General features: G+C 36.5%; 1 protein-coding gene across 3 annotated transcripts in view; it reads right to left on the bottom strand.

The window, feature by feature from the left end:
- Positions 1–26,189, bottom strand: part of THSD7A (thrombospondin type 1 domain containing 7A) — a 439,942-nt gene that overhangs the window by 26,353 nt on the left and 387,400 nt on the right. For all 3 annotated transcript variants that reach the window (XM_032874114.1, XM_032874130.1, XM_032874121.1), the window contains 5 exons: positions 25,515–25,778; positions 9,871–10,049; positions 7,129–7,134; positions 5,336–5,469; positions 813–966 (listed from right to left, as the gene is read on the bottom strand). In XM_032874114.1, the coding sequence (XP_032730005.1) occupies positions 813–966; positions 5,336–5,469; positions 7,129–7,134; positions 9,871–10,049; positions 25,515–25,778 (737 nt within the window). The remainder of the gene's footprint in view (positions 1–812; positions 967–5,335; positions 5,470–7,128; positions 7,135–9,870; positions 10,050–25,514; positions 25,779–26,189) is intronic.

The raw sequence follows: 26,189 nt of genomic DNA, 5'->3' as shown, positions 1-26,189 counted from the left end.
TATTTCAGCATATTAATTCCACATTAGATGTATTCTTCCCGTGCTTTTTGATGCCATTTTGAAATGTGCAGCTTTACAAAGGTGCCCGGGCCAAGGCAAATTTCCTAAATCCTAAACAGCCAGTTCTGTTTCAAACAAGCCTTTCCAGGGTCCCGCGGAAGAGCGCCTATGGGCTGTTGAAATCTAGAAGCTCTGTGTGATTTGAAACTCTCAGCTGGCTTTGCAGCCCCACAGAGACACAGAGTCCGTGAGTGTAAAGAGATTCACTGACACACAGCTTTCTTCTTTTGATTCCCTTTTTTGCCAGCCTCCTTTGGGTTTTAGTGTCAATACTCTGGCTGCAGTATACCCACTGTGTGGAAGATGATTCCTTCAATTTAAATAAAACGGACTGGGCAAAAAGCAAGGGATGACAAGAACCCGACACCATTAAAGTACCTTTACCAGAGCTTCCTCCTTTTTTTCCCTTTACCTGGAGGGACTCATTATCACCAGTGCAGTTTTTAACATGCTGTGTATTTATAGGCCAATCTGAAGGCGGAGGAGGATGGAGGATGGAGGAACACAGAACTTCCAAGAGGTTGAGCTGTTCTCATGTGGGTCAAAACACTACTGACTATAAATGGCCTGGTCAAAGAATGAGGTAGCCAAGAAAACACCCTTGCCATGATAACTAATTTGGTAACTAATTTAGTAATTACTATTTTCTTTTTTTTTTTTTTTTAGTAATTACTATTTTCTTAATAATAGCTTTAAAGCTTTAGTGGTAAGGAATTAAGTAAACGCTACTTATAAACAGTTAATCATCTCACCAAAGTGCATCGGGTCCAGGGGCCCCATTCAGATACCACACAATCCTCGGGACATGGTAATTTGCACTCTCTAGAGCCCAGGGGCATCTCTTCTGGATCACAGAGGTAATCTTCTACATGGTCAGAAGGGCCATCTGCTGTGTTCTGCATGCATCTAGAAGAAAACACACTATTCAGTGAAGGAACCAGGACACTTAGAACAAGGGCTGACCCATTCGATAGATGGTTCTTCCTAAGGCATCCTTATGGGGTTGGGAGGTGGGAAGGTTTGCATTTAGTAACAAAAATTCTCCAAACATGAAGACATAAAAGGATCTCTACCTCCCACAAATACTTGCAGAGTTTTAGCATGACATAAAATGTACCCTTGCTTGTATCATCATAATCTTTTAAAATTATAGCCCCTGTGTGGATTATAAACTCTGTCTTCCTCTGAAATAAGAGGGTCTTTTACCCTCATAAATGATGCAGCAACTAATGAGGAATGGTCCAGAGAGATTCATGGAGGGGCTACTTCTGGGAATTTTGGAATCTAATGCACTTTTTTTTTTTCTTCAGAAGGAAATGGCGGATTCCAGAAAAGATAGATTCATACAGGACGGAGGATGAGACACACTGAACTTTTCTGGTGAGAGGTTTCATTAAGAATTTTCAAAAGTAACTGATGGCATTTACCAAGTTATCTTGTCATTTTAAAAGTAATTTTAGCCTTCTATATGCTGATAACTTTAAAAGAAAGCCAGAAGTGAAAACACACTTATATTAGTAATAATAGCACAAATTCTCTAAATGTAGTTGTTTGAATCATCCTCTATCTTGACCTTTTTTATTGTTAGTTTTCTTTTTAACAGAACAAATTCAAACATTTTATTATGTTTCATTCTTTTGTAAGCAGTCATGGACAGCTCCTTTACTCATCTCTTGGGGGTCTAATTAACGTGGCTAGTAACAGACTTCACTCTTAGCTTGGTTAATAATGTCTCCAGGCACTTTCCTAGTGGAGGAGGAAAACTTTATCCCTCATCTATAACTCAGAGAAGGTCAACCAAAGTAATGGTTGGGGAAGAGCGTGCATTGTTGGAGCTAAAAAGGCAGGCTTGTGTTCCTGAGCCTCTCAAACTCATGGCACTGTTTTAAACTGTCGGTTAAATTACATTATCAGTTATACCTGGAATCTCACCTTTCCCAGGGATTTACAGTCAGTGGGGACACTACATTTTCACAAATCAACTCTGCAGAAATTCCTTTCTATACGGTGCTCCCCAATTTAAGAGGAATGTCGTTTTCCTGTGGGATGCATTTAATGACTGGAAAACTGTGCTGCTGGTCATGTCTTAATTGGGTTTGGAGTCTGAAAAAATACGTCTATGAATACTCGCCTCTGCATTTTGCTGTGTGTGGTGTGAACTGGATAAAAACAGAGAAGAGCAACCACAAGAATACGCATAGGGAGGTATTTGTTTGATTTCATCACTGAAGAAAAAATTGTAAATTTCTTTGGGAGAATTTTAGCCTCTCAGGAAAGAGTTCTGTCTTCGATGGCATTTTTAAAATATTGTGTTTAATACACACCACCAGGCTAAGGAGGGCACGTATTGCATGGAGCACTGGGTGTGGTACATAAACAATGACTCCTGGAGCACTGAAAAAATAAAATAAAATAAATAAAAATATTGTGTTGACAGCAGCTTTGAGAGGACATGGAGCAGCTTTGAGACAACATGGAGCAGAGTTTAAACCCAAAAGTTAGGTTTGCTGCTGACAAAAGATTATATTCATGGTAGGCACTGACACAGTGTATAAGGATTAACTTGCAAAATTACCTATTGATCCGGAGTTAAAGACAGATGTTCAATACTCTATTAAGCATTATGTACATAAAGCTACATTTTCACAGGCTTTTCTCCTTTCATTTTTTTACTATAGAGCTAATTTATTCACTTTAGGAAAATCAGAAGAAACAAAAAAAAAATCATATGATTCTATCACTGAGAGAAAAACACTCTTTACAAATGATTCTATGTAAGCATATACTTCATTTCATTAAATAGAGCAAATTTTATCGACTATTTGTACCATTAAGAAATCAATGATACATTATGAATATCTCTTCATATCATTAACTATTTTTCTAAGATATAATTTTTTTTTAAGATTTATTTATTTGAGGGGGGAGGGGCCGAGGGTGAGAGAACCCAAGCCAACTCTTCACTCAGCACAGAGCCCACATGGGGCTTGATCTCGGGAGCCCGAGGCCCGACACCAAGACGCAGATGCTTAACCAACTGCACCACCCGGGGCGCTCCAATGAAGATACCATTTTTAATGACTGTATTTGAATGACATCATTCCAATGTGCCACAACTGCTAAAAATGCCCTTATTGTTGATACTCAGATTATTTATATTTATTTTATTTGGCATTAATCAGTTTTAAAAATCACTCCAGAATACAGAATAAATATTTGGATCAAGTTTTAAGCACAAGGGAAGGCACTTTAAGTTCATTTGCTTTCTTCAAATCCTTGGCCTTTTTCCTTTCCATAGGACAAGGAATTATGCTGAGAGAAAACTGCACTGTGTTAGAAATACATAGTGCAGAACCAAGTTGGAGGCAAAGGGTGGGACCAGAGGCCAGCCACAGGTATGACAATAAGGGGGTACACTCTGCAGAGAATTCAAAAGCAACAATAAAAGTAACCAAATATGTTGCTTTTAATTGCCTCTTTTTTATTACCATCAGGCGCTAGAAATTCTTAAAAAAAAAAAAAAAAGTCTGTGAAAAATATCCCTTCCCCTCAGGGAAAATCACTTCTGCCACCAGCCTCTGAGGTACATACCATCCTAAAAGAGAAAGAACGACTTTGGATAAATTGGTACTGCCCTCTCATAGACCCATCTATCCTGAAATGCCACCCAATGCTTGCATATAAGCAGGACATTCTGACCTTAATTAGCAGAGGATTAGGTTAGAGAGGCTTACTACTCAATCAGTAACAAATAGGAACATTATTACATGATCAGAGATCACAATCGATACCGACCTTCTCTTTTCTCTATTGACATTAAAGATGTTTACTGAAAAAATAAATTGATCTCCAAAATTACTTTGCTTTAGATGTACTTGGAAATGTTGAGAGTACTTATAAAGCAAGAAACAGCAACATCTACAAAGATCATTGAAGGGAAAGCTGAAAGAATAGTTCTTTATTATAATTTTTCTTACAAAAAGCCAACTTGATCAAAACCTTTTAATAGGGAAAGTATTTTTAAATTTGAAAGAGAAATTTTAAATTTGGAAGGGAATGTTTCCCTATCCAACTTATTACCTCCTGACCCCTTATCCACCTTTATTAAGTTCCTCAGAAAAATAGCTCGAGAGTTCAGAGGGCTTGTGAAAAAGAAATAGAGATTATCTGTATTGGAAACAAAGTTATACAGTGTGCCAAAGTTTTATAATACAAATGTTAATTCGCCCTACTTTTCTATTGAGAAATATAAACCTTAAATTCATGAAAAGTTAGGTCAGTGCTTGCCCACAGCATGAATTGTTGAGTTCTGGATGTTTTGACACCTGTCTTTACTGTGTGTCACTCAGCAGGGTTAGAAGAAACTGGTATAAAGAGTGACAAATCTGTCACTTTACTAGATGGGTGTTCCTGGTAAATTACTTAGTACTTCTGAATCCACTCTATAAAGTAGAGATAATAAAACCTCATACACTTGTTCCGTAAAGTTCCAGAACCCTTAAGAGTCATCTGTAGATACTATAGGGAAAATTTAATGAGTATCCAAACTGTATTAGGTGTTAGGGAATTTCTGTGACTATGACAGGGTTTTGGTTTGGAGAAGGTTCTAGAATTTAATAAGAATGACAGACAGTAAATGGCTCTTTCCAGAAACAGTGAGGGGTATATGGGGTACTAAGAGAAACACTGCTCAACAGAACTTTCTGTGATGTGGAGAGGGCCTATACCTCTGCTGTCTGACAGAATTATCCACTTGTGGCTACGGCATAAGCACTTGAAATATGTCTCGTGTGGCTGAGGAAATGTATTTTTAATTTAATTTAACTTTAATTAGTTTAAATTTAAAATGAAATAGCCCCACGTGGCTAGTGGTTACCCTACGGGTCGGTGCGCCCACCTAGCAGCACTAGGTATTAGGAAGGGCTTCCTGGAGGAGAAGAGAGTAGTCAAAAGTTAGCCAGTTTGAGGAAACCAAGCAGTAAGAGTTTAGAAGTTTACCACTAAAAAGCAGCCGGAAATATTTTTGGCCTTTAAGAACAAAGTCCCCGGGGTTGGAAAAACCTGCATTAGCTCAGCTTGCATTCAATATGCGGATCTTTCTACTCAGGGGCACCTTGAAGTGAGGCTTCCTGTCAGAAGCACCCCCCCTCGCCGCCCCCATGACAACCTGCTGCTTGAAGCAGGTCCCCTTGGAGTATTCCATGAGGGCATATTCCCTAGAAATAAAACTGAAGACAGTTTTAGGCAGGAGACTCAGGAGGAGTGGGAGTCTTACCTCACTTTCCGGGTTTGCACGCCCTCTCCGCAGTTATCTCGCATGTTGACAAAGGTCACTTTGCAGATGCTCCACGGCTCTGAGACCCATATGTACTGGCTGCAGTCACTGTGGCAAGGGACCACCTCATACACCTGAAACACACACAGTTCTCAGGGGTTTCTCCTCAGGGAACCCGATGAGCGCGAGTGGGAGCCCTTCACACCACAACACACACCGTATTCTTGTTCGGCTATCTTCACTCCTCTCCTTTATGGCTCACTATTCTAAGAGAGGAATATAGAAAACCTCTTGAGAGTTCCAGCTGTAATGGGCAGGACCAGCTGTGCTGTATTCTCTCAATTCTTGATCCTATGTGACATTACAGTTGCGCATGTGACCTGAAGAAGTGCCCTGGACACAGCGCACACTGTCCCACACTGCCCCTCACCGCACAGCACTGTAATTTCATGGACCATCTGTCTTGTTCGCGGTGTTGTGGGTCTTCAATACTTAGGCCACAGTGCTCCAATGTAAGGCATTCTAGAGAGATTTGTTGAATAGGTGAATGAATGAATAAATGAATTAGAGAATTAAGTAAGCATATAAAAGTAGCTGTTTTGAAAGAAATACAATTTGGCTTGTTTTCCAAACGAATGTATATCGTGTAAGAATGTATATATTTTTTTCATTCTGTATGTGAAACTGAACTAAATAATAAATAAGAAGAAATAAATCCATTTTAAAACTAACCCTTAAGCATTTAGGGCTTGGAAGCAAGGTCTGAAATTGGCTTTATATTACACAGTCATAGCCCAAAGCAGGGAGGATCATATGACACAAAGCCAACTGTCTTGCTCCAGTGTCCACAAAGGCAGAGAGCCCCACAGTTAGGCAGGGGTGTTTGGTTTCAGGATTTTTAGAACAATGAACCAATTATGCCTTTTTCTCAATGAGAAGAATGACTAAGCCAAGGAAATAAATAAACCATAATCCAACGCGCACAGCTGACTCAACCATTAAAGAAATGTATTCTAAAATAATTTTAAAATCTATGGTAATTTGACTCGATTTTCTACACACACACACACACGCACACACACACACGTATATGTATATTTTGTGTTAACGATCTAATTCCAGAAAATAGAGATATAAATAGTCCTTTGGAGCTATTCTTCTATGCAAATTTTAGTGAATAAAGTTGACCTATTCCGAGTAATAAAGAATATGCACCGTTGGAATAAGAATCTATCATTATTGTTATCAATGATCACCTCCACATTGGGTACTGCATTAAAACAGTACAAAGTACTACCAAGTAAAACATTACCCTACCACTTGTGGGGAAGGGAAAAATTGAAGGAGAAATGGCATTTCCCCTAATCTTTCAATGGCTTTCATTTTAATCTCCTACACTGGACTGAATACAAATCAGTTCAGAGCAACTTCCTGCCACCCACCTGCAGCCCACCTGCACCTTTACCTCTCCCTCCGAGAAGCATGACAGCATTAACAAGAGATGTCACTGCCTTTTCAAGGCTGGTGAAGTGAAGCTTGTTCTCCCCACCCCTGCATCTCAGCCCTGATATTAAAGTGAGAAAACACAGGTAGCATGCTGGGGCAGGGGCGGGGGGTGGGGTGGAGAGGGAACAGCTGCGGAACAAAAATTTTATGGAAAATGTGGTATTTTTCTCCCTGTAAAAGATAAAAGACCATAGCAGGAAAAGAAATACATTCTCTGACATCAGGAGTAAAAAGAAAACAAGCAGTACAGTATTCTGCCACGAACTGGGAGGTTTAGAAGTTCTTACCTGTGCCTGGAGTAGTGTTCAACGGGAGTGAAGAAAAGGGAGAGGAAAAAGATGAGGAAAAATGTCAGTATACTGAATGAAAAAATTCATGTTCTAAGTTAAAATATTATTTTATCCACACATAAGAGCCTACTTTTCTTTTTTTTTTTGTTAAATTATTAGAGTATCTTTATTAAGCCTTTGGACAGAAAAAACAAGTCATTATTCTTTAAAGTTAAGATACACAAATGAGTATTGTAAACAACACAGTCAAGGAAAAGATTAGATGCGCAGGATGAAGAAATCTTAAAAAACTGAGTAGACCTCAAAATACATGTCATGGGGGATTGATAAATGACTGCAACTATTTTGTGATCCACGCTGTGATTGAAATCTATCCATAGATTGATTGATTAATCTATTGATTTTAATTTAATTAATCTATTTGATTTTAATCCATCCATCCACCCATCTACATTTCTTGGGAAATGAGAATTTGCTTCCTCAATTAGAAAATGGTACTTAAAAGACCATTTCCAAGTCAATGGGCCAGTAATTATTTTATTGAGGACTGTATAATTGTGGTAATAGAAATCCTTGTGATTTACAATTTTCAAAGTTAACAGAAGCCTTTGCATATTCTTTCTTAATGTTTTACTAATAAGGTCCTAGAAATTTCTATTTTTAGATGTAGAATATTTGTATTCAGATAGTCAGGAATCTATTATTTCTTGTTTTAGCTTTAATTTTTAGTTGTTAATGCCTTAATATCCCACCAGTAAGATGATTAACAAGTACCTAAATGTCCCCATCAAACTCTGCATTAAATTTTATCAGAGTTGAGAGTGACAGAGAAATGGCTTAGGTAAAAGACTTTTCATAGCAAAGACAACTTGCCAGAAGGTCCCAAACCTTTGAAAATTCACTAGTAAAAAAAAAAAATGCTGAGGCAAACACAGCTTTTTTAATTGAAAGACTGGCCATACACACACACACCCCCCCTATACATTCATGGAGAATTTCTCTTTATTAGGACCATGGATCAGAAGTTATTATGATTTAAATTTACGGATGAAAATTTAAGATTTCACAACTTGTAGAAAAATATTTCTTTGCATTATAAACCTTGCATTTCAGTTATTGTGTTTCATTAGCATTATGTTAACTGAATTTTCTCTGCAAATATTCACTCTGGCAGGAAAACCAATTCGCCAGTAGATGGCAGCAGTGCAGCGTATTAATCACCGATGGTAGAATTTAAGGGCACCTTCAGCAACTTCTCTCCGGGAAAACAATCAAGATTTTTTCAGAGTAGTACTTCCTATGGCGCTTAATTCTCCACCTTCTTGTCCTTAATTTCTTTATTCAAAATGTATTTTTATTTTCTCTAGACTGTACCTTTATTTTTCTTTACTATTTTTGAAGCTTTAACTGGCTTTCTCATGTGATTCATGAATTGGGTGGCATCCCATTTAGCAGGGAGATTAGGAGCACTCTAGAGTGTATCTTTATTATCATTAACAATTTAAGTTAATTTGGGAAGTAAAGTATGTGTACTGGTAAGCAGTTTGGAGAGTAAGTGATTGGACATTAAAATTAATCTATGTACGCATGAAACCTACCTGCATATTTAAGGTTGGTTCATATGTATGATTTGGTTCATTTGTAACAATATAAATACACTTCTTAACATCTACACATACTATATTAAATTTATTCTTTGTTAATTCACATGTAAGTCAAACATGATAATAATTGCCTACATCTTCTATTACATTTGAATTAGTCATGATTCCCTCTATTAGTCTTTTTATTTTTTATCTCTAATAGAACACAAGGAACAACTATTAATGAAGTGAGCGTACAAAAATCAAAGAAGGTTCCAAATAAAATTTTAAAAGTCATGATTCCTTCTATTAGTCTTTTTATTTTATATCTCTAATAGAACACAAGGAACAACTATTAATGAAGTGAGCGTACAAAAATCAAAGAAGGTTCCAAATAAAATTTAAAAGGTCAAAGACTATAACATGGTTAAACTGATTCTGAAGTAATCTTTATATTTTTTTCTTTTAAAATTTTACATCAAACACATTTAAATGAACAGTCAATACACATTTCTTAGTTTTATTTTTTGATTTTTTTAGAGAGGGAGGAAGAGCGAGAGAGACAGAGAAAGAATATGAAGGGAGAGAGGGAGAAAGAGAATCTTAATCAGTCTCGAAACCCACGCAAACCTGTTGATGGGCTAGAACTCACAACCCTGAGATCATGACTTGAGCTGATATCAAGATACTCAAACAACTGAGTCACCCAGGAGACCCTCCACAACCTTTTTTTAGAGATGGAGAGGGAGAAAGAGAGAGAGAGAGAGAAAGATTTCCTAGTTTTAAATAGTTGGCACTTGAGGTATCTTTTCTGAGAGTCTAGGGGAATTATGATAATGGGACAATCTTGCTCTCAGCACACAGCTAGATACAATTTTATGATCTTATTTTAAAGGTAGGTGTCATTTCAATTTCCATTTTTCATATGCATATACATGCAGCTTACTAAATCGCCTAATGCAAAGATAATATATCTGATTTGGGATTTTAAGAACATATATATATATTTACTCAGGCATTCTAAAGATAAAATGGGTCAAATTTCTTATTCAGAGCTATTATTTATTCTTCTCCATTTTGGAGGGAAAAAATAGATCATTGGGAATCTAAATAATATCTTCATATTCTCAATATTAGAATCAATGGTAGAAAGTACCTGGTTGACATGGTCCAGCTTGGGGCAAGGCCTCCCTCCATTATATGGTTTTTCACGCAACCACTTTGACCGAACCTTCACGCCGCTCCCACAGGACTTGCTGCAGCGGGACCAGTTGGACCACTCGCTGAGCTTGCAGTCGGAGGGACATGGGATGATGCAGGCCTCTTCGATGTAACCTGAACAGAGACAAACCAGATGAGAGCCACCTTCTCTGCATGCCACTTGCCCACTTCCACCCATCATTCTAGCTCATTCAGAAGGTCCAAGTTTGACTTGACAGCCCCAGGCAAATGCAAAGACGTCTGCGTTGTTAAGGACCCAAATTAAATTCTGCAGGAAAATGACACATACATAAGGCGACTCTGGTAAAATAACAGCTGAGCAGCCGCCGTACGATCTGCTTAGGATTCACGCTCTCCATATTTCAACATCTCTGCCTCTCTGACAGCTCGTGTTTAATTGACAATAACCTGTCTGCTGCTGTATCGTTCTCATGCTGTCAGAGTGATACATTAAGATAAAGGATAACAGCTTTCTCTCAAATTCCCTGTTAATGTCACACAAGTTTTAAGTGTTTGAGTCCGTGCAATGTTCTTCCAGGAGAAAGCCAGACACTCAGTCAACATCCAACAGGAACGGTTTAACTTAGCACCTTATGTTTCCCCTTCTCAGCAAATCAACTCTGGAGAAGAAAAATGAAGGATGTTACGTAAAATATGCCAGCAATTTTAGTGCTATCAATTTCAAAACAGTTTCCCATCTTGCATTCAGGCAATTCTCTCGTAAATCTTCCACATGTTTTGGGCAGGTACTGACCGTCTGCTGCACAGATAGGAAAACAAACACAGAAAGATAACTGGCAAGGGCAGGATCACACAGCAAGAGATGGGGTCTGGTCCAGGGCTGGTTCCATCGAATCACACAGCTAATTAACTTATTAGTCTACAGATGTGATTTGAGAAATGGGTGCATTTTCCTGGAACAGTCCCTTATTACCAAGTTGGCATTTTACAACATCAATTCATCACCAGTATTCTCCAGGCAACTATGTGGAAAAGGCAAAATTTCCTTTGGTTGAGAGTCAAACACATGGTTGTTCTGTGTAATACTCTGATGTGCAGAGGGTTTGCTCTTGTGGCGTTTTACATCAGCATCAAGGATTCCGTTTTGAAAGTGATAATTATATAAACAACTAGGAAATTCTAGGGTGGTTTATAACTTTTTCAAAAAATTGAGATACAATTCCTACAACACAGTAAAAGTCAGCTCATGTTTTGTTTAATATATTCATTGAGTCATACAATCATCACCACTATCTAATTTTAGAACATTTTCATCACCACAAAAAGAAACCCTATGCCCATTAACAGTCACCTCCCATTTTCCCCTCCCCCATCATCTGGAAAACACTCATCTACTTTCTGTCCTTAAGAATGCACCTATTCTGGACATTTCATAAAATGAAATTAAACATTATGTGGTCTTTTTTTATTGGCTTAATATAATGTTTTCAGGGTCCGTCTATGTTATAACATGTGTTAGTATCTCATTCCTTTTTATGACTGAATAGTGTTCCATTTATGGATAGATCATATTTTGTTAATCTATGAATCAGCTGATGGATATTTTAGCTGTTTCCCTATTTATATGAATAATGCTGTTGTGAACATTTATGTATCAGTTTCTGTGTGAACATGTTTTTAATTCTCATGTGTGTATATCTAGGAGTGGAATTGCTGGGCCATATGGCAACTCTACATTTAAATTTTGAGGAATGCCAAACTGTTTTCCAAAGCAACCATTTTACAATACCACTAGCAAGGTATACGTATTCCAATTTTTACATTTGTCAAAACTTGTCTTTCTTATTTTAGTGTCCTTTGAAGAACAAAAGCTTTAACTGTTAATTGAGTCTAGTTTACCTATTTTTGATTTGGTTGCTTGAGCTTTGACGTCACATCTAGAAAACTATTACCTAATCTGAGGTAATTAAGATTTACACTTATGTTTTTCTTCTAAGAGTTTTATAGTTCTAGCTCTCATATTTAGGTATATGATTCACTTAATTTTCGTATATGTTAAAAGGTGGGGGGGTACAACTTTATTCTTTTGTATGTGATTATTAAGTTATTCCAGGCCCATTTGTTGAAAAGACTATTTTTTTTTTCTACATTGAATTATTTTGTTGAAATCAGTTGACCATAAATGTAAGGGTTTATGTCTAGATTCTAAATATCATTCCATTGATCTCTGTGCCTATACCACACCATCTTGATCACTGTAACTGTAGTAAGTTTCGAGGTCAGGATTTGTGAGTTCTCCTACTATGTTATTTTTCAAGATAATTTTGGTTTTTTTGGGTCCCTTACTTTTCCATATGCATCTTGGAATCAGCTTGTCAATTTCTGCCCAAAAAGGCAGCTAAGATTAAGAGTTATTTGCTTTTTTGGGCGCCTGGGTGGCTCACTTGGTTAAGCCTCTGCCTTGGGCTAAGGTCATGATCCCCGGGTCCTGGGATGGAGCCCCACATCGGGCTCCCTGCTCGGTGGAAAGCCTGCTTCCCCCTCTCTCTCTGTCTGCTGCTCTGCCTACTTGTGCTCTCTCTCTCTCTCTCTCTGTGTCAACTAAATAAATAAAATCTTCAAAAAAATTGTTTTGTATTTCATAGTAATAGTTTATGAAATAGAATCAAACTAGAATGTCTAAAATTTCCAAATCAATGGCATTCTGTGACCAAATTGTTTAATGTTTGCAAAAAGTATGATTTAAAAAAAAATCCCAATTATTTTCAAATGTTATCAATAGCTTTGGTAAAAGGAAACTAGAATTTCAAAGGTAATAATTTAAGGTTTTACTTAAATTCCAGTTCATTAACATACAGTGTGATATTAATTCAAGTATACAATATAGTGATTCAACACCTTTATACAATACCCAATACATCATCAAGTGTACTCCTGAATCCCCATAACCTATTTAACCAGTCTCCCCATGCACCTTCCCTCTGGTAAATATCAGTTTGTTCTTTATAATTGAGGGTCTCTTCCTTGGTTTGCTTCTCTCTCTCCTTTTCCTTTGTTCATTAGTTTCATTTCTTAAATTTTACATATGACTGAAATCATATGTTGTTTGTCTTCTCCGACTGACTAATTTCATTTGGCATTTTACTCTCTAGGCTCCAACCAGGCTGTTAGAAGATTTAATTCTTTTTTTTTTTTAATGGCTGAGTAATATTCCAGTGTGTGTGTGTGTATGTGTGTGTGTCTGTGTGTGTGTACCACATTTTCTTTATCTATTCACCAGTCGATGAATACAGATACTTGGATGTTTTCAAAATTTGGCTATTGTAAATAATGCTGCTATAAACAATGGAGTGCATATATCCCTTTGAATTAATATTTTTGTATTCTTTGGGTAAATACCTAGTGGTGTAATTGTTGGATTGTAGGGTAGTTTTATTTTTAAGTTTTTGAGGAACCTCTACACTGTTTCTCAAAGTGGCTGCACCAGTTTGCATCCCCACAAACAGGGCACAGGAGTCCTTTTTCTCTACATCCTTGCCAACACTTGTTGCTTGTGTTGTTGACTGTAGCCATTCTGACAGGTGTGAGATGAGATCTCGCCGTAGTTTTGATGTGTATTTCCCTGATCAGTGATATTGAGCATCTTTTCATGTATCTGTTGGCCACATATATGTATGTCTTCTTTTGAAAAATGTCTATTCATGTCTTCTGCCCACTTTTTGGTGGGGGGAGAAAGGGCAGAGGGACAGGAAGAGAGAATCCCAGTCAGGCTCCATGCCCAGCATGGACCCCGATGTGGAGCTTGATCCCATAACAAATAAGTTCCTGTCTGTGTTCTCCTCTAAGATTTGTATGGCTTCAGGTCTCACATTAGGTCTTCAAACCATTTTGAACTTATTTTTGTGTATGGTATAAGAAAGCAGTCCAATTTCATTCTTTTGCATGTTGCTGTCCAGTTTTTCCAATACCATTTGAAGAGGCTGTCTTTTTCCCATTGGATATTCTTTCTTGCTTTGTTGAAGATTAATTGACCATATACTTAGTTCATTTCTGAGTTTTCTATTCTGTTTCACTGATCTATGTGTCTGTTTTTGTGCCAGTACCATATTGTTTTGATCACTATAGCTTTGCAATATAATTTGAAGTTCAGAATTGTAATGCTTCCAGCTTCACTTTTCTTTTTCAATTGCTTTGACTCTCAGGGTCTTTGTGGTGCCATCTAAATTATAGTATTATCTGTTCTACTTTTCACAGAATACTATTGGTATTTTGATAGGCATTGCATTAAGTGTGTAGACTGCTTTGGTTGGTATAGACATTTTAATAATATTTGTTCTTCCAATCCATGAGCAGGGAACGTCTTCCCATTTGTTTGTATCATCTTCAGTTTCTCCCCCCAGTGTTTTATAGTTTTCAGAGTACCTGTTGTTTGACTCTTTGGTCAGATTTATTCCTATGTATCTTATGGTTTTTGGTGCAACTGTAAATTGGATCAGTTCCTTAATTTCTCTTTCTACTGCTTCATTATTGCTGTATAGAAATGCAATAGATTTCTGTACATTCATTTTGTATCCCACAACATTACTCAATTTGTGTATCAGTTCTAGCAATTTTTGATGAAGTTTCAGGTTTTCTATATAGAGTATCATGACATCTGCAAACAGTGAAAGTTTGACTTGTTCCTTGCGAATGTGGATGCCTTTTAGTTCTTTGTGTTGTCTGATTGCTGAGGCTAGATCTTCCAGTATGGTGTTAAATAACAAGTGATGAGAGCAGACATCCCTGTTTTATTTCTGACCATAGAGGAAAATTCGCAGTTTTTTTCCATTGAGGATGATACTAAACTGTGGGTTTTTCACATATGACCTTTATTATGTTGTGCTATGTTCCCTCTATCCCTACTTTTTTTTTTTTTGATCATCAATTGAGATTGTACTTTGTCAAATGCTTTTTATGTATCTATTGAGAGGATCATATTACTCTCATCCTTTCTTTTTTTAATGCAGTGTATCATGTTCATTTGCAAATACTGAACCACACTTGCATCTCAGGAATAAATCCTACTTGATCGTAGTGAATGATGTTTTTTTGTCTGTATTGTTGAATTTTGTTTATTAGTATTTTACTGAGAATTTTTGAATCCATGTTCATCAGCGATCCTGGACTATAGTTTTCTTTTTCAGTGGAGTCTTTATCTGGTTTGGGTATCAGGGCAACGCTGGCCTCATAGAATGAGTTTGAAAGTTTTCCTTCCTTCTCTATTTTTTTGAATAGTTTGAGAAGAATGGGGACTATCTCTTCTTTAAAAATTTTGGTAGAATTTGTGAAGCCAGCTGGTCCTGGGTTTTGTTTGTTGGGAGTTTTTGACTATTGATTTTTTTTTTTTTTTTTTTTTTTTTTGCTGGTTATTGGTCTGTTCAAGTTTTCTATTTCTTCCCTTTTCACTTTTGGTAGTTTATGTGTTTCTAGGAATTTATCCATTTCTTCCAGGTTGTCCAATTTGTTGACTGATAGTTTTTCATAATATTCTCTTATAACTGTACTTCTGTGGTATTGGTTGTTAGTTCTCTCTCATTTGTGATTTTATTTAAGTCCTTTCTCTTTTCGTTTCGATATGTCTGACTACGAGTGTATCTGTTTTTGTAATTTTTTCAAAGAACCAGCTCCTGGTTTCATTGATCTATTTTTTTAAAATTTCTATATCATTTATTTCTGCTCTAATCCTTATTATTTCCTTCTTTCTACTGGCTTTAGGCTTTGTTCTTTTTCTCGCTCCTTTGAGTATAAGGTCAGATTGTTTGAGATTTTTCTTGTTTCTTAAGGTAGACCTGTATTGCTCTATACCTCCCTATCAGGACCACTTTTGCTGCACCCCAAAGGTTTTGAACCATTGTGTTTTCATTTTCACTTGTTTCTATGTATTTTTTTTTTTTTAATTTCTTCTTTGGTTTCCTGGTTGACCATTGTTTAGAACATGTTGTTTAACCTCCATGTATTTGTGTTCTTTCCAGATTTTTTCTTGAGGTTGATCTCTAGTTTCATAGCACTGTAGTCAGAAACAGTGCATGGTATGACTTCAACCTTTTTGTATTTGTTGAGGCCTGCTTTGTGAATGAATATGTGAGCTATTCTGGAGAATGCTTCATGTGCACTTGAAAAGAATGTGTATTGTGCTGTTTTAGGATGGAATGTTCTGACTAAATCTGTTAAGTCCATCTGGTCCAGTGTGTCATTCAAAGCCGATGTTTTCTTGTTTATTTTCTGTTTCGATGATCTGTCCATTGATGTAAGTGGGTCTTAAAGTCCCCTATGGTTATTGTTTTATTATCAATAAGTTCTTTAATGCTTGGGTGCCCCCATGTTGGGTGCATAAATATTTACAATTGTTAGATTTTCTTTTCAGATTGTCCCCTTTATTATGATATAGTGCCTTCTTATCTTTTGTTACAAAGGTAATAAATTATTGAAATATTTCTAGAAGAATTGCATTTTCCCACTTTCAAAATGACCACAAAAGTAAACTTTTAACCTTTTGTTATTTAGTACTCCTAGCTGAAAGTAGAATCATAGGATCATTCATGTCACTACTACACAAAGTAACAGATAAATGGATATTCTTTCTTTCCATTTTATCTGTTGGAAGATTATGGCATTAGGGAGAGTTAACATGTATGACTTCAGACTGATTCACATTATATTACTTAAGAAAGCAGATATAAAACTTTTATGTCTGATCTTCCAACAGCATATTCCAGAAAACATGTCTCAAATAAAATTCAACCTATTAAATTGTTAAAAGATATAAATTAGGCACTGACATAAAGACAAACTGCAAAAGAGTGTAATGCTCAGCGTTCCATTTTTATTTTCCAATGTGTAACAACACTCAATAATTGTCTGTCATGTTTATCTAGCACAATTAAAATCCTTAATGCTACTAGTAAATTGCTAGATAAGCATTCCCTTGCCTTCTCTGCTAAGATCATTTTTGAGGGCAATTAACACCAAACAATCACAGGGGATGGAAAGACAGAAACATTTCATGCGTTTTAAGGCTAAATAAACTGCTGGCATCTTGTAGCAATTTATGCCTTCTGAAGAATGCGGGAATAAAACAAATGACTTCACAATTAGCGTGTTAAAAGTTTTAGCAGTTCAACACTGAATTTGACACATGGAAAAACCAACCTCCTGACTTCTGATCATGTTTTATGTATCTCATATCTATTCTGACCACTCTTCCAGGTTGAAATAAAAACAAAACACTAGCAGGCTTAAAGTGGCAACTGGAGGACATACTGCTTTTGAGAGACATCCAATCACCCCTTTCATTTGAATTATGAATGCACAGATAAAGCAGCTTTCTACAACCTTCACAGTTACTATATTGTATTGTTGAAAGGTGCACTGCTGATAAAGAATTCATTTTAAAAGCACATGGAAAATATTGGTTGGTTCTGATTTACAGATGTTTGAATAAGCAACTCTGTGGCACTCTGTGTGAAACTTTTGGATTTATCTCAAAAGAAAACTCAAAAAAATCTCTCCTACTTTAATGTATATTCTATGTACATGACTGCAATCAGGAATGAGAAAAATTAGCTAGAACTTTATTACTGTCCTCATGGGTTTAAAAATATTAAAAATATTGTTAAAAAATTCTCAAATAGAATATTCTTTTATAATTGCATATTGAGGACTGATAACTCAATTCAGGAAAACCAAATTCCTATTTATAGCCAAACTCTTTTCCTCAAATGTTCTATCCAAATTCATATATTCAATGTATGAAAAGTTACAATCAACCTTGGTCAATCATAATTTTCACAGTGAAGTGTTCAGGAAAATGTAATTACAATGAAATGCTATTTTAATTTTATATTTATTATTTTATATACATATGAAGGCCTATCTCTTCATATCTGCTGGGTACTTAATGATTTTCTCAGGAAGTTTCAGCATCAGTGTTCATGGCTATGGGGTTCTGTTGCTGTTATTATTCCAATACTGGAAGTTACCCGATGATGAGGCACATTCAGATTCACTTAGATACAGCTATGTACAAGTTTATTACCAAGGCCATTTCTTATTGCCAACTCTAAAACCTCCCGTTGTATAATAAGGGATTTGGCTGTTCTTTGTCCTGATTCCTGGGAGGTAGCCTTCAAGTCCTAAAATTTTCTGACTCTTGCTTATTCATGGTGGCTTCTTGGACTACAGGTGAGTTCATGTTAAAAGAGATGCCTGAAGCAGTGGGGTGGGTCATACCACAAAGACACAACAAGTTTAGAGGGTTTGGGTTTTAAGCCATATGATATCCACCCAATCTCTGTGTGCAGGTTGGGGGAAAGAGTAAGTTCAACCATGTGCCCAATGAATCGATTAATCATGTCTACGTAATGAGGCCCCAGTAAAAACTGCATAGCAAAGCTCAGGTGAGCTTTCTGGCAGATAATACACACTGATATGTAGAGAGGGCCATGCCCTCGCAGACCTTGCCCATTTGTCTCTTATTTTGGTAGCTGTTTCTTCTTGTTCTTGTTCTTGTTCTTTTCATTTTTTTTTTTTTAAGAGAGGGAGAGAGATTATCTTAAGCAGGTTCCATGCCCAGTGCAGAGCCTGATCAAGTGGGGCTTGATCTCACAACCCTGAGATCGTGACCTAAGCCAAAATCAAGAGTCAGGTACTTAACTGAGTCAGCCAGGCACCCCTGGCTACTTCTGATTTGTCTCCTTTTGCTATAATAAGACTCTAATTATAAGTCCATGGGGGTTATGGGAACTGACTCCCTGTGTAGCTGAAAATCCTTGTACAACTTTGACTCCCCCAAAACCTAACTACTAACCATCTACTGTTGACCACAAGTCTTATGGAATACATAAGGAGCTGATTAACATGCATTTTGTATATTGTATATACTACATGCTGTTTTCTTAAAATAAAGTAAGCTGGATCAAAAGAAAACATTAAGAAAATCTTAAAGAAGAGAAAATACACTTACAGTCCTGTACTATACTTACAGAAACAAATCTGTGTTCAAGTGAACCCACACAGTTAAAGTCATGTTGCTCAAGGGTCAACTGTATAGTGGTTTCCTAAGTTCTCTGAGGTGTTCCAGTAAACCTGAGGGGTGGCTGGAACCTCTAAATCTGTAGCCAGTATATCAGTAGTAAGGGTGGCCTGGGGAGCCCTGAACTTGCCGCTGGTGTCTGAAGGGCGGAGCAGTCTGGTCAAAGACTAAGCCCTTAACTGGTGGCATTTGGCCTAACTCCAGGTAGTTAAGGGCAGAGTTACACTTCACTTTTAAACATACATTTTAATCTAAAAAGTAAATAAACTTATTTATATAAGACCCTGTATCTACAGTTCACTTATTCAACAAAAATAAAGCCTTGGGAATAATTACATACATTAAAGCATTTATGGGCCTTCTCTCCAGATTTAACATTTATTATTTTAACTAATACCATATTAAAAACAAGACATCAGTACTAAAAAGCTCACTTCGGGAATAAGGCTTTGTCAGCAATGTAAACATATTTGGTGGAATGCTGAGACCATGAAGTAATGGGAAATAAATTCATTCTAAAACTTATTAGAGTGATTTATTTTTAACTTGATCCAATGTAGGACATTTTTCTTTCAATCAGTGAAAACCAAATATCGTCTTAGAAGTATTTCCAAAGGATGATCTTTAAACGTTAGTTTGGGGGATTCTAATAGGCATTAAGTATAATTTTAACCAAAAAAAAAAAAAAATTCTGTGGTCAAGTTAAAAAATTACTGCATTTAAATTAAGTAGGTCTCTTTACCCTGGGCTTTCCTTGTTTTGCTAATATGAACTGTGAATCTCCAGAATGATTTGGTTGGTGCATTCCTATACTGACTTTTTTCTATAGCATCTCCTGGACCAGTAAGAAACAGATCATTCAGATAGGTTGTAATTATAATGCATTAGACTTGGATTCATATGATGCTGGTGGAGGGTATTAAGGAGGGCACATATTGTATGGAACACTGAGTGTTATATGTAAACAGTGAATCTTGGAACACTTAAATAAATAAATAAATAAATAACTTTGGATTCATGTTTTAAGGTGTACAGAGTTTTAATATGTAAAAAGTAGGATTTTTCGTGTCCATTTCCAGATATGGAAAAAAATGCAAAAGTGGATAAACAAATAAAAAACTTCCAACTCTCCCAAAGTTAAGAAATTTTTTTTTTAAGTTATATTTACTTTAAAGTTCTAAGGCTCTAAAGGTCAAGCTAATGGCCAAGGAAGGGAGAAACTGTTATGTGAATAAATACCTTGAGGCTTTTTTTTTTTTTTAATGGCTATTTAAAAAGACCCAAAGAGGAATCAAGTTTGTTTTTATACAAGTTAACTAAAATTTCCTATAAGAGATATAGTGAATTTTAGTGCAGCTATGAAGAAATGGGATAAACATGAAAAGTAAATACAAGTAAAGATTTTTCTTCAACATTTAAATTTAAAATGCCCATAAATTTGTGTGCTCTTGGGTTGCTTTTTGAGCCCACAGATAGGGCTCATGTCTAACATATAATACCTTCTTCATGTACGCATAAAAAATTCCTTATGCATAAGCCTTGTTCACTACATAACTATTTTGATGATGTTTTGAAGAAGAAAAAGACCTACATTGAAGGAATGAGACCAGACTATTGGGTTATGCAACTTTAATACTATTTTAGATTTGTAGGGTTTTACTATTATAATAAGAATCTATATGTGGATTCACACAGGTCATTTAGTATCTTTATGAATTATGAACCTTGTAACATAACGTAAAGAATGAACAATTCTATGGTTAAATCAACGAAATTGCCACAGATATCGGCAAGATTACCACTCTGTAATCATTTCACTGAAAATTAGTGTTATGACTTCTCTAAAGAATTAGGGGGGATTAGGGGCCACAGGCCTATAGAAAGGATGTGAAATAAAATACAATGGCAGAAGTTGTTGATTAAGGTGAAGATCAAAATTCTTTTTTTTTTATTGTTACAGATAATGAACTATTTTTAGCAGTTAAATTTACTTTAAGCCACAGAGCATTTTCTTTCTATAAAGCTGAAAAGAAAGTCCAGTACATTTATGGGATTTATTGGAAGCTATGTTTGACAGCCTGGCCTGAGGGGCTCCGTGGAGCCCAGTTTGAAAACCATGTTATTAAGTAATAGATGAGTTGAGGTCCCCAGGACATGGAGCACACAGAATTAAATAATAACGCCAGATGTTTTTCTGTCACACACAACAGGAATGGTAGCTGCAGGAAATTTTCCAATGAAAGTCTCTCCCTCATCACCTCTATAGTCCTCCTTCAGGGAGCCTGTTGGAGAATAATGCTGGTCTCCATACCTTATTTAAATTTGACCCTAGGCTACTGCTTTCTTTTTGTACTCAGTATCCACAGTGGCCCCTTCCTTCTTTCCCTGGCTCTTTACACTTGCAACTTTTGATTACCTCAGGAAAAGTCTGTCCCTCAAACCCTGCCTCTCTTTTACACTTAAAAAGAAAAAGATCTCAGTTGTGAATGATAACTTCAAAAGTCATACTAGCTGTACCTATGCTGTCAAATGCAAGATTTAAATTCTGAAATGAATTAGACATTAAACAAATATGACCAACTAAAAAAGGTTTTCATAGAACTTAGCACTCCCTTTCAGCTTGTTTACAAGACTCTATTTATTGCCTTTTCTGCCTGGTTTAATTAAACATGCTCTTCCTCAAATACCACCATCCACGATGATAAGGAAAAGTTTCTCATTCAATTTTGTTTCTAATTAACCTCTAATATTAAACTTATATAACCTTCTATAGAATCCTATTACAAAAGTAATACATTCTAGTTATACTATGGTTGAGTGGTTATGTAGGTTATCCTCAGAATCTACTGTCCCCATATTCATACTTATTTTTATCCGATGTACCCTGAATTCCACACAATGTCTTAAAAGTACATGCTCTTGAACTAAAATCTATTTGTAAGTTGAGTACTGATAATCATTAAATTGCCAATATCCTTTATACAGAGAACCCTGTAGACTCGTTCAGTTTGAGAATCATACCTAAATAGATATTCACTTTATGAAGACTCATCCTTGTAAATTAAAAAAAAAAAATTCCTAATGTTCTTTTCCTAATAACTGGTAATCAAGTGAACAAGTGAACTATGACATGGGAGGCATTGATTATTTTGCCGAAGTCAGCATATTGTGTTTCTGTAGGGGGTGATCTCCACAGGCTTTTCCTACAAAGATTTAAGCTCACATTCCTACCAAAACCTGTGAGGATATGCACAATCCAGAAAAGTAATCCTTAAGCTTTAAATGTGTGGGGTAACTGGCTGGTTCAGTTCTTAGAGCATGTAAGTCTTGATCTCAGTGTTGTGAGCTCAAAACCCATGATGAGCATGCAGCTTACTTGTAAATGAATGAATGAATGAATGAATGAATGCAATTTTTTAAAATGTGCCATAAAGCTTCCTGGGGATCTTGTCAAAATGCAGATTCTCACTCAGTAGGGGTCTGTAATGTGGGTTGAATTTTCACATTTCCAATGTTTTCCCTGTGAGGTCAATGCTGCTGGTCTGTAGACCACTTGTGTCTTTACTTGTGCAGAGAACTTTTGGTCCACAGAGCCTAGAGTATTTGCTAGCTGGAGATTTAGGAAAACATCTGGTGATAAGATGGCCACCAGATTTGGCCTTTTATCACCTTTTCCTCTCATTTTAATGCCAGAAAACATGACCAGAGGTGGAGACTTAACATACAAATGAAACCTCTGATGTATGAAGAACCATGTTCTGTCAACTGCACCGTGTGCCCACTTGCCTGGGAGCTCCAGCCCCTCCGTGCTCAAGTATGACCCCTTTCCCACCTCAGCCCCTTTAAAACATTCCCTGGTTGTCATTCTGAGAGCCATTCTGACACTTTCATTGAGACGGTGTCTCCCTTTGCCTGCAGGTGCTGCCCCAATAAAGCCTTGCCTGTGCCTTCAAATTTGGGGTCCAGCCTTGTTTCTCCTGTCGCTGGGTCCGAGAACCTGAGCCCAGTAACAGGTATATCATCTTTCATACAAAGTTTACCACTATAAAGAATTCCAGACATAACAGAACTGTGCCTTAAGGAGAAGACATTAAAATAATGGTGACCACATGGGAAATGGCCTAAAATAAGAGAATTAAACTGGTGAAAGTCCAACTGTTTTATCAGTATAATAACTGATAATATGATCCACTGGCGGACAGCACAGATAAAATAGAAACGCCCTAAGGCCACTATCAAACAGGGAAGAGTTGCATCTTTGCACTGCATTCATGTGGGGATCAATTCTATGTTTAATCTGAAAGCAGAAAGATACTTTTTCGTGAAAGCCTCTTTTTCTACCATCCATTTGGAAAGCCAGTTTGGCTGAGAGAAGGCAGTGGTCACTGAGATTGTAATGTAGAGTGCGCCTCGCATAGAACACCGAAGTTAGAGTCTCCTGCCAACACCATCAGAACTGATAGAACATATATAAGCAAAGAAGCAATTTCCAAAGAAATCAGGCCACAGAGATTCAATTTCCTTGGATGTCACTTTGAGTAAATGTATTGGTAAATACTAAAATATCCCACCGGACATCTACCATAGATTAGATTTAATGGGAAAGAATTGATGCTGGACAGACACAAGGAACGAAGTGGAGTCACTTACTTAGTTAAGGGTCTTAGATCCTTCCACAAGCCCCACAAAGCTCAGTGCTATCAGGAATCCATCTTTAGTGCTTTTATTCTAGAGTACAGTACTGTCTTCTTCATGCTTTGAGTCAACAATCCTATGGTATTAAGTTTACTGCCTTTGTTCAATTTCTGTTATTTTTGTACTTTGACTTTTGTTAAGTGATTAAACATCTTTATGAGATTCACAGGATATTTTTAAGGGTTTTCTTTTCTTTTTTTTTTTTTTCTAAAAATAAGATAGACTGTTAAGTGGCTTACTGACACTCTCCTGCATCTAATTAACAGATCAGGATAAAAGTGAGAATATACAAAAGTCATTCTGAAAACTCAAAGGTTATTTTACAAATGATTATCTTGGTGATTCACTAGGTATAACAATTTAAAATGTGAGCAAACCCTTATAAACTATATTCTAGGAGACACATATTTTTAAAAGTGATCTTCAATTTTACATTTTAATGACTAATTATGATCTTCTACATTATCATATATCTCAGAATGGCAAGTGCATTTACATTTTTCCTGGTCTCTAATCCATAGCACTGATATTATTGATACAGAAAATAAAATATCAGTTACCCTTGCACCTATTTCTCAAAGCACACCTATTATAAATATCAAATTCTTTTTTCTTTTGTAGTTATTGTTCTAAATGCATTGACTATCTTTAAGTTAGGAATGCAGTAAACTAAATATATTAATCTGAAAATACTTATATCTAGAGCTTCAATATAATCGAGTCTCTGGGGCTATTTTTACTAGACTTTGATAAAAAAGGAATTATGAGATAAGGTGAAAAAAGGGAAGTGAATTTTGGAAATTTCTTTGTGGGGGGAGGTTTAAGAGATTCCAATAAATGTGTCACTGATGGTAATTCGACGGTTTATAAATAGAGATGGTCCTATTAGTTCATGTTGTTTTCTGAACCATATAATAAAACTGGAGGAGCACTGTTTCAATTGCAGAAGCTATTCCAGCAAGGTTCGAAGGTAACTGCTATGTCCCTCCCTCCTAGCAATGTAGCTCATCTTTCTGAGGTCACCTCCATGAAGAAGGTTAAGAGGATCACTGCCCAGTGTTTGCAAATATATGGCATCTATGATTCAGGCTGACCCACTGTAACCTAATCTCAGTCCAATACAAAAAGACAGATGTATTAAAATAAAAGAATAATGGAAAATATTGCTTAAGGACTACCATATTAAGATTTAGAACCAAAGAGTTTACAACATACTCTGATCAAAGATGGCCACTCTTCACAAACATCTGGCAATTTAATTATTATCACTGTGTTTGGTTTAGAAAACTAAAGAGGGCACAGTTAACTAAAAGTATGTACATTTTTCTTTTTTTTTTCCTCCCCGACACCTTTTTTTTTTTTTTTTTTTTGCTAATCTTAACACAATGAGGAATAAACAAGAGATATTTGACTTCACACCAGTTATGACTTTCAGTTTTTCTTCTTTGCCACTTAGCAACATTTCAGGCATATTTCAAATCTTGCCAGTTTGGTTATTAGAAGACTGTCTAGTTTGTAACTTTATTTGCAGATTAAATTCAAATCTCCTCCCCTCCTCCCTCTCTTGTGGCCTTCTTGGGCCTATTTGTTGGGCCTATATCTTCATCTGTACCAAGGGAAGTTTCTTGCACCATTTTTGTCTGCCCATAAGGCTTTCTTGCCACCAACTCTGGGATTTAGTTGTCAACTTCTGGACAAGACAAATGTCCCTGCGTATCCTATCTGGTGCCCCCAAAATGCTCCATTTAGAGCACTATCTGTAAACCTTCACTTCCCTCCCTTCTGACCCATATTCATTTAACCTCCACCCCCAGAGAAAGCAAACATCTAACAGTGAAGAAAAATTGGATTACCATGGCTGTTACATCTGGACGTTTCCACGAGCCTGCCATTTTGGTCGTAGCATGCCATTGCTTGGTAACGATATCCTTGACCACATTCCTTGGTATCTCCTTGTGTTTTCACTCCCAGCAACAATTCCACTTTCCCCTCTGGTAAAATGCAGTCTGACCAGTTCCCCACAGGCTGTGCATTATACTTGTCACAAGGACAGTACTGAGTCTCAATCAGGGGGTACAATTGAGAATTTTTACATTTTTCCTTCTTTTTACTTTTTCCTGTGGAGAAATTTAAGTTGGATAATATTGTTACTCATTTCGAGCATCCCTAATTTTCTTCCATTCCTAAACTTCCTTTCTCCATTTTTAACCATATTCAACAGTAGCTTACAAATAAATGCTATTTTCTCACTCCACAGTGCTTTCTCTGGAGGCTCTTATTAATACTGGGTGCCTTGCAATAGTGAAATTTTTCTTATTTTCTCATTTTAAAATCACCACTTTGCAAAAGGCGTTCGCTGTTGTGCTGCATTTTATACTCCTTGAATGATTAAAATCCTTTCAAATGATCATGGGCTTTCACTGATTAGGGGAGTTTAAGGTAATTGCATAAATCTCTCCTTTATAACATGTGCAAAAATATGAAAGAGAGAGAAAGTCGCTGCACTGGACTGTACAGCTTTCTGTTTA

The sequence above is a fragment of the Lontra canadensis genome, unplaced genomic scaffold, assembly GCF_010015895.1.
Source record: "Lontra canadensis isolate GAN:19392208 unplaced genomic scaffold, GSC_riverotter_1.0 scaffold2, whole genome shotgun sequence".
Taxonomy (NCBI): Eukaryota; Metazoa; Chordata; class Mammalia; order Carnivora; family Mustelidae; genus Lontra; species Lontra canadensis.
Note: the sequence above shows the minus strand (reverse complement) of the source record. Positions and strands in the feature narration are given on the sequence as shown.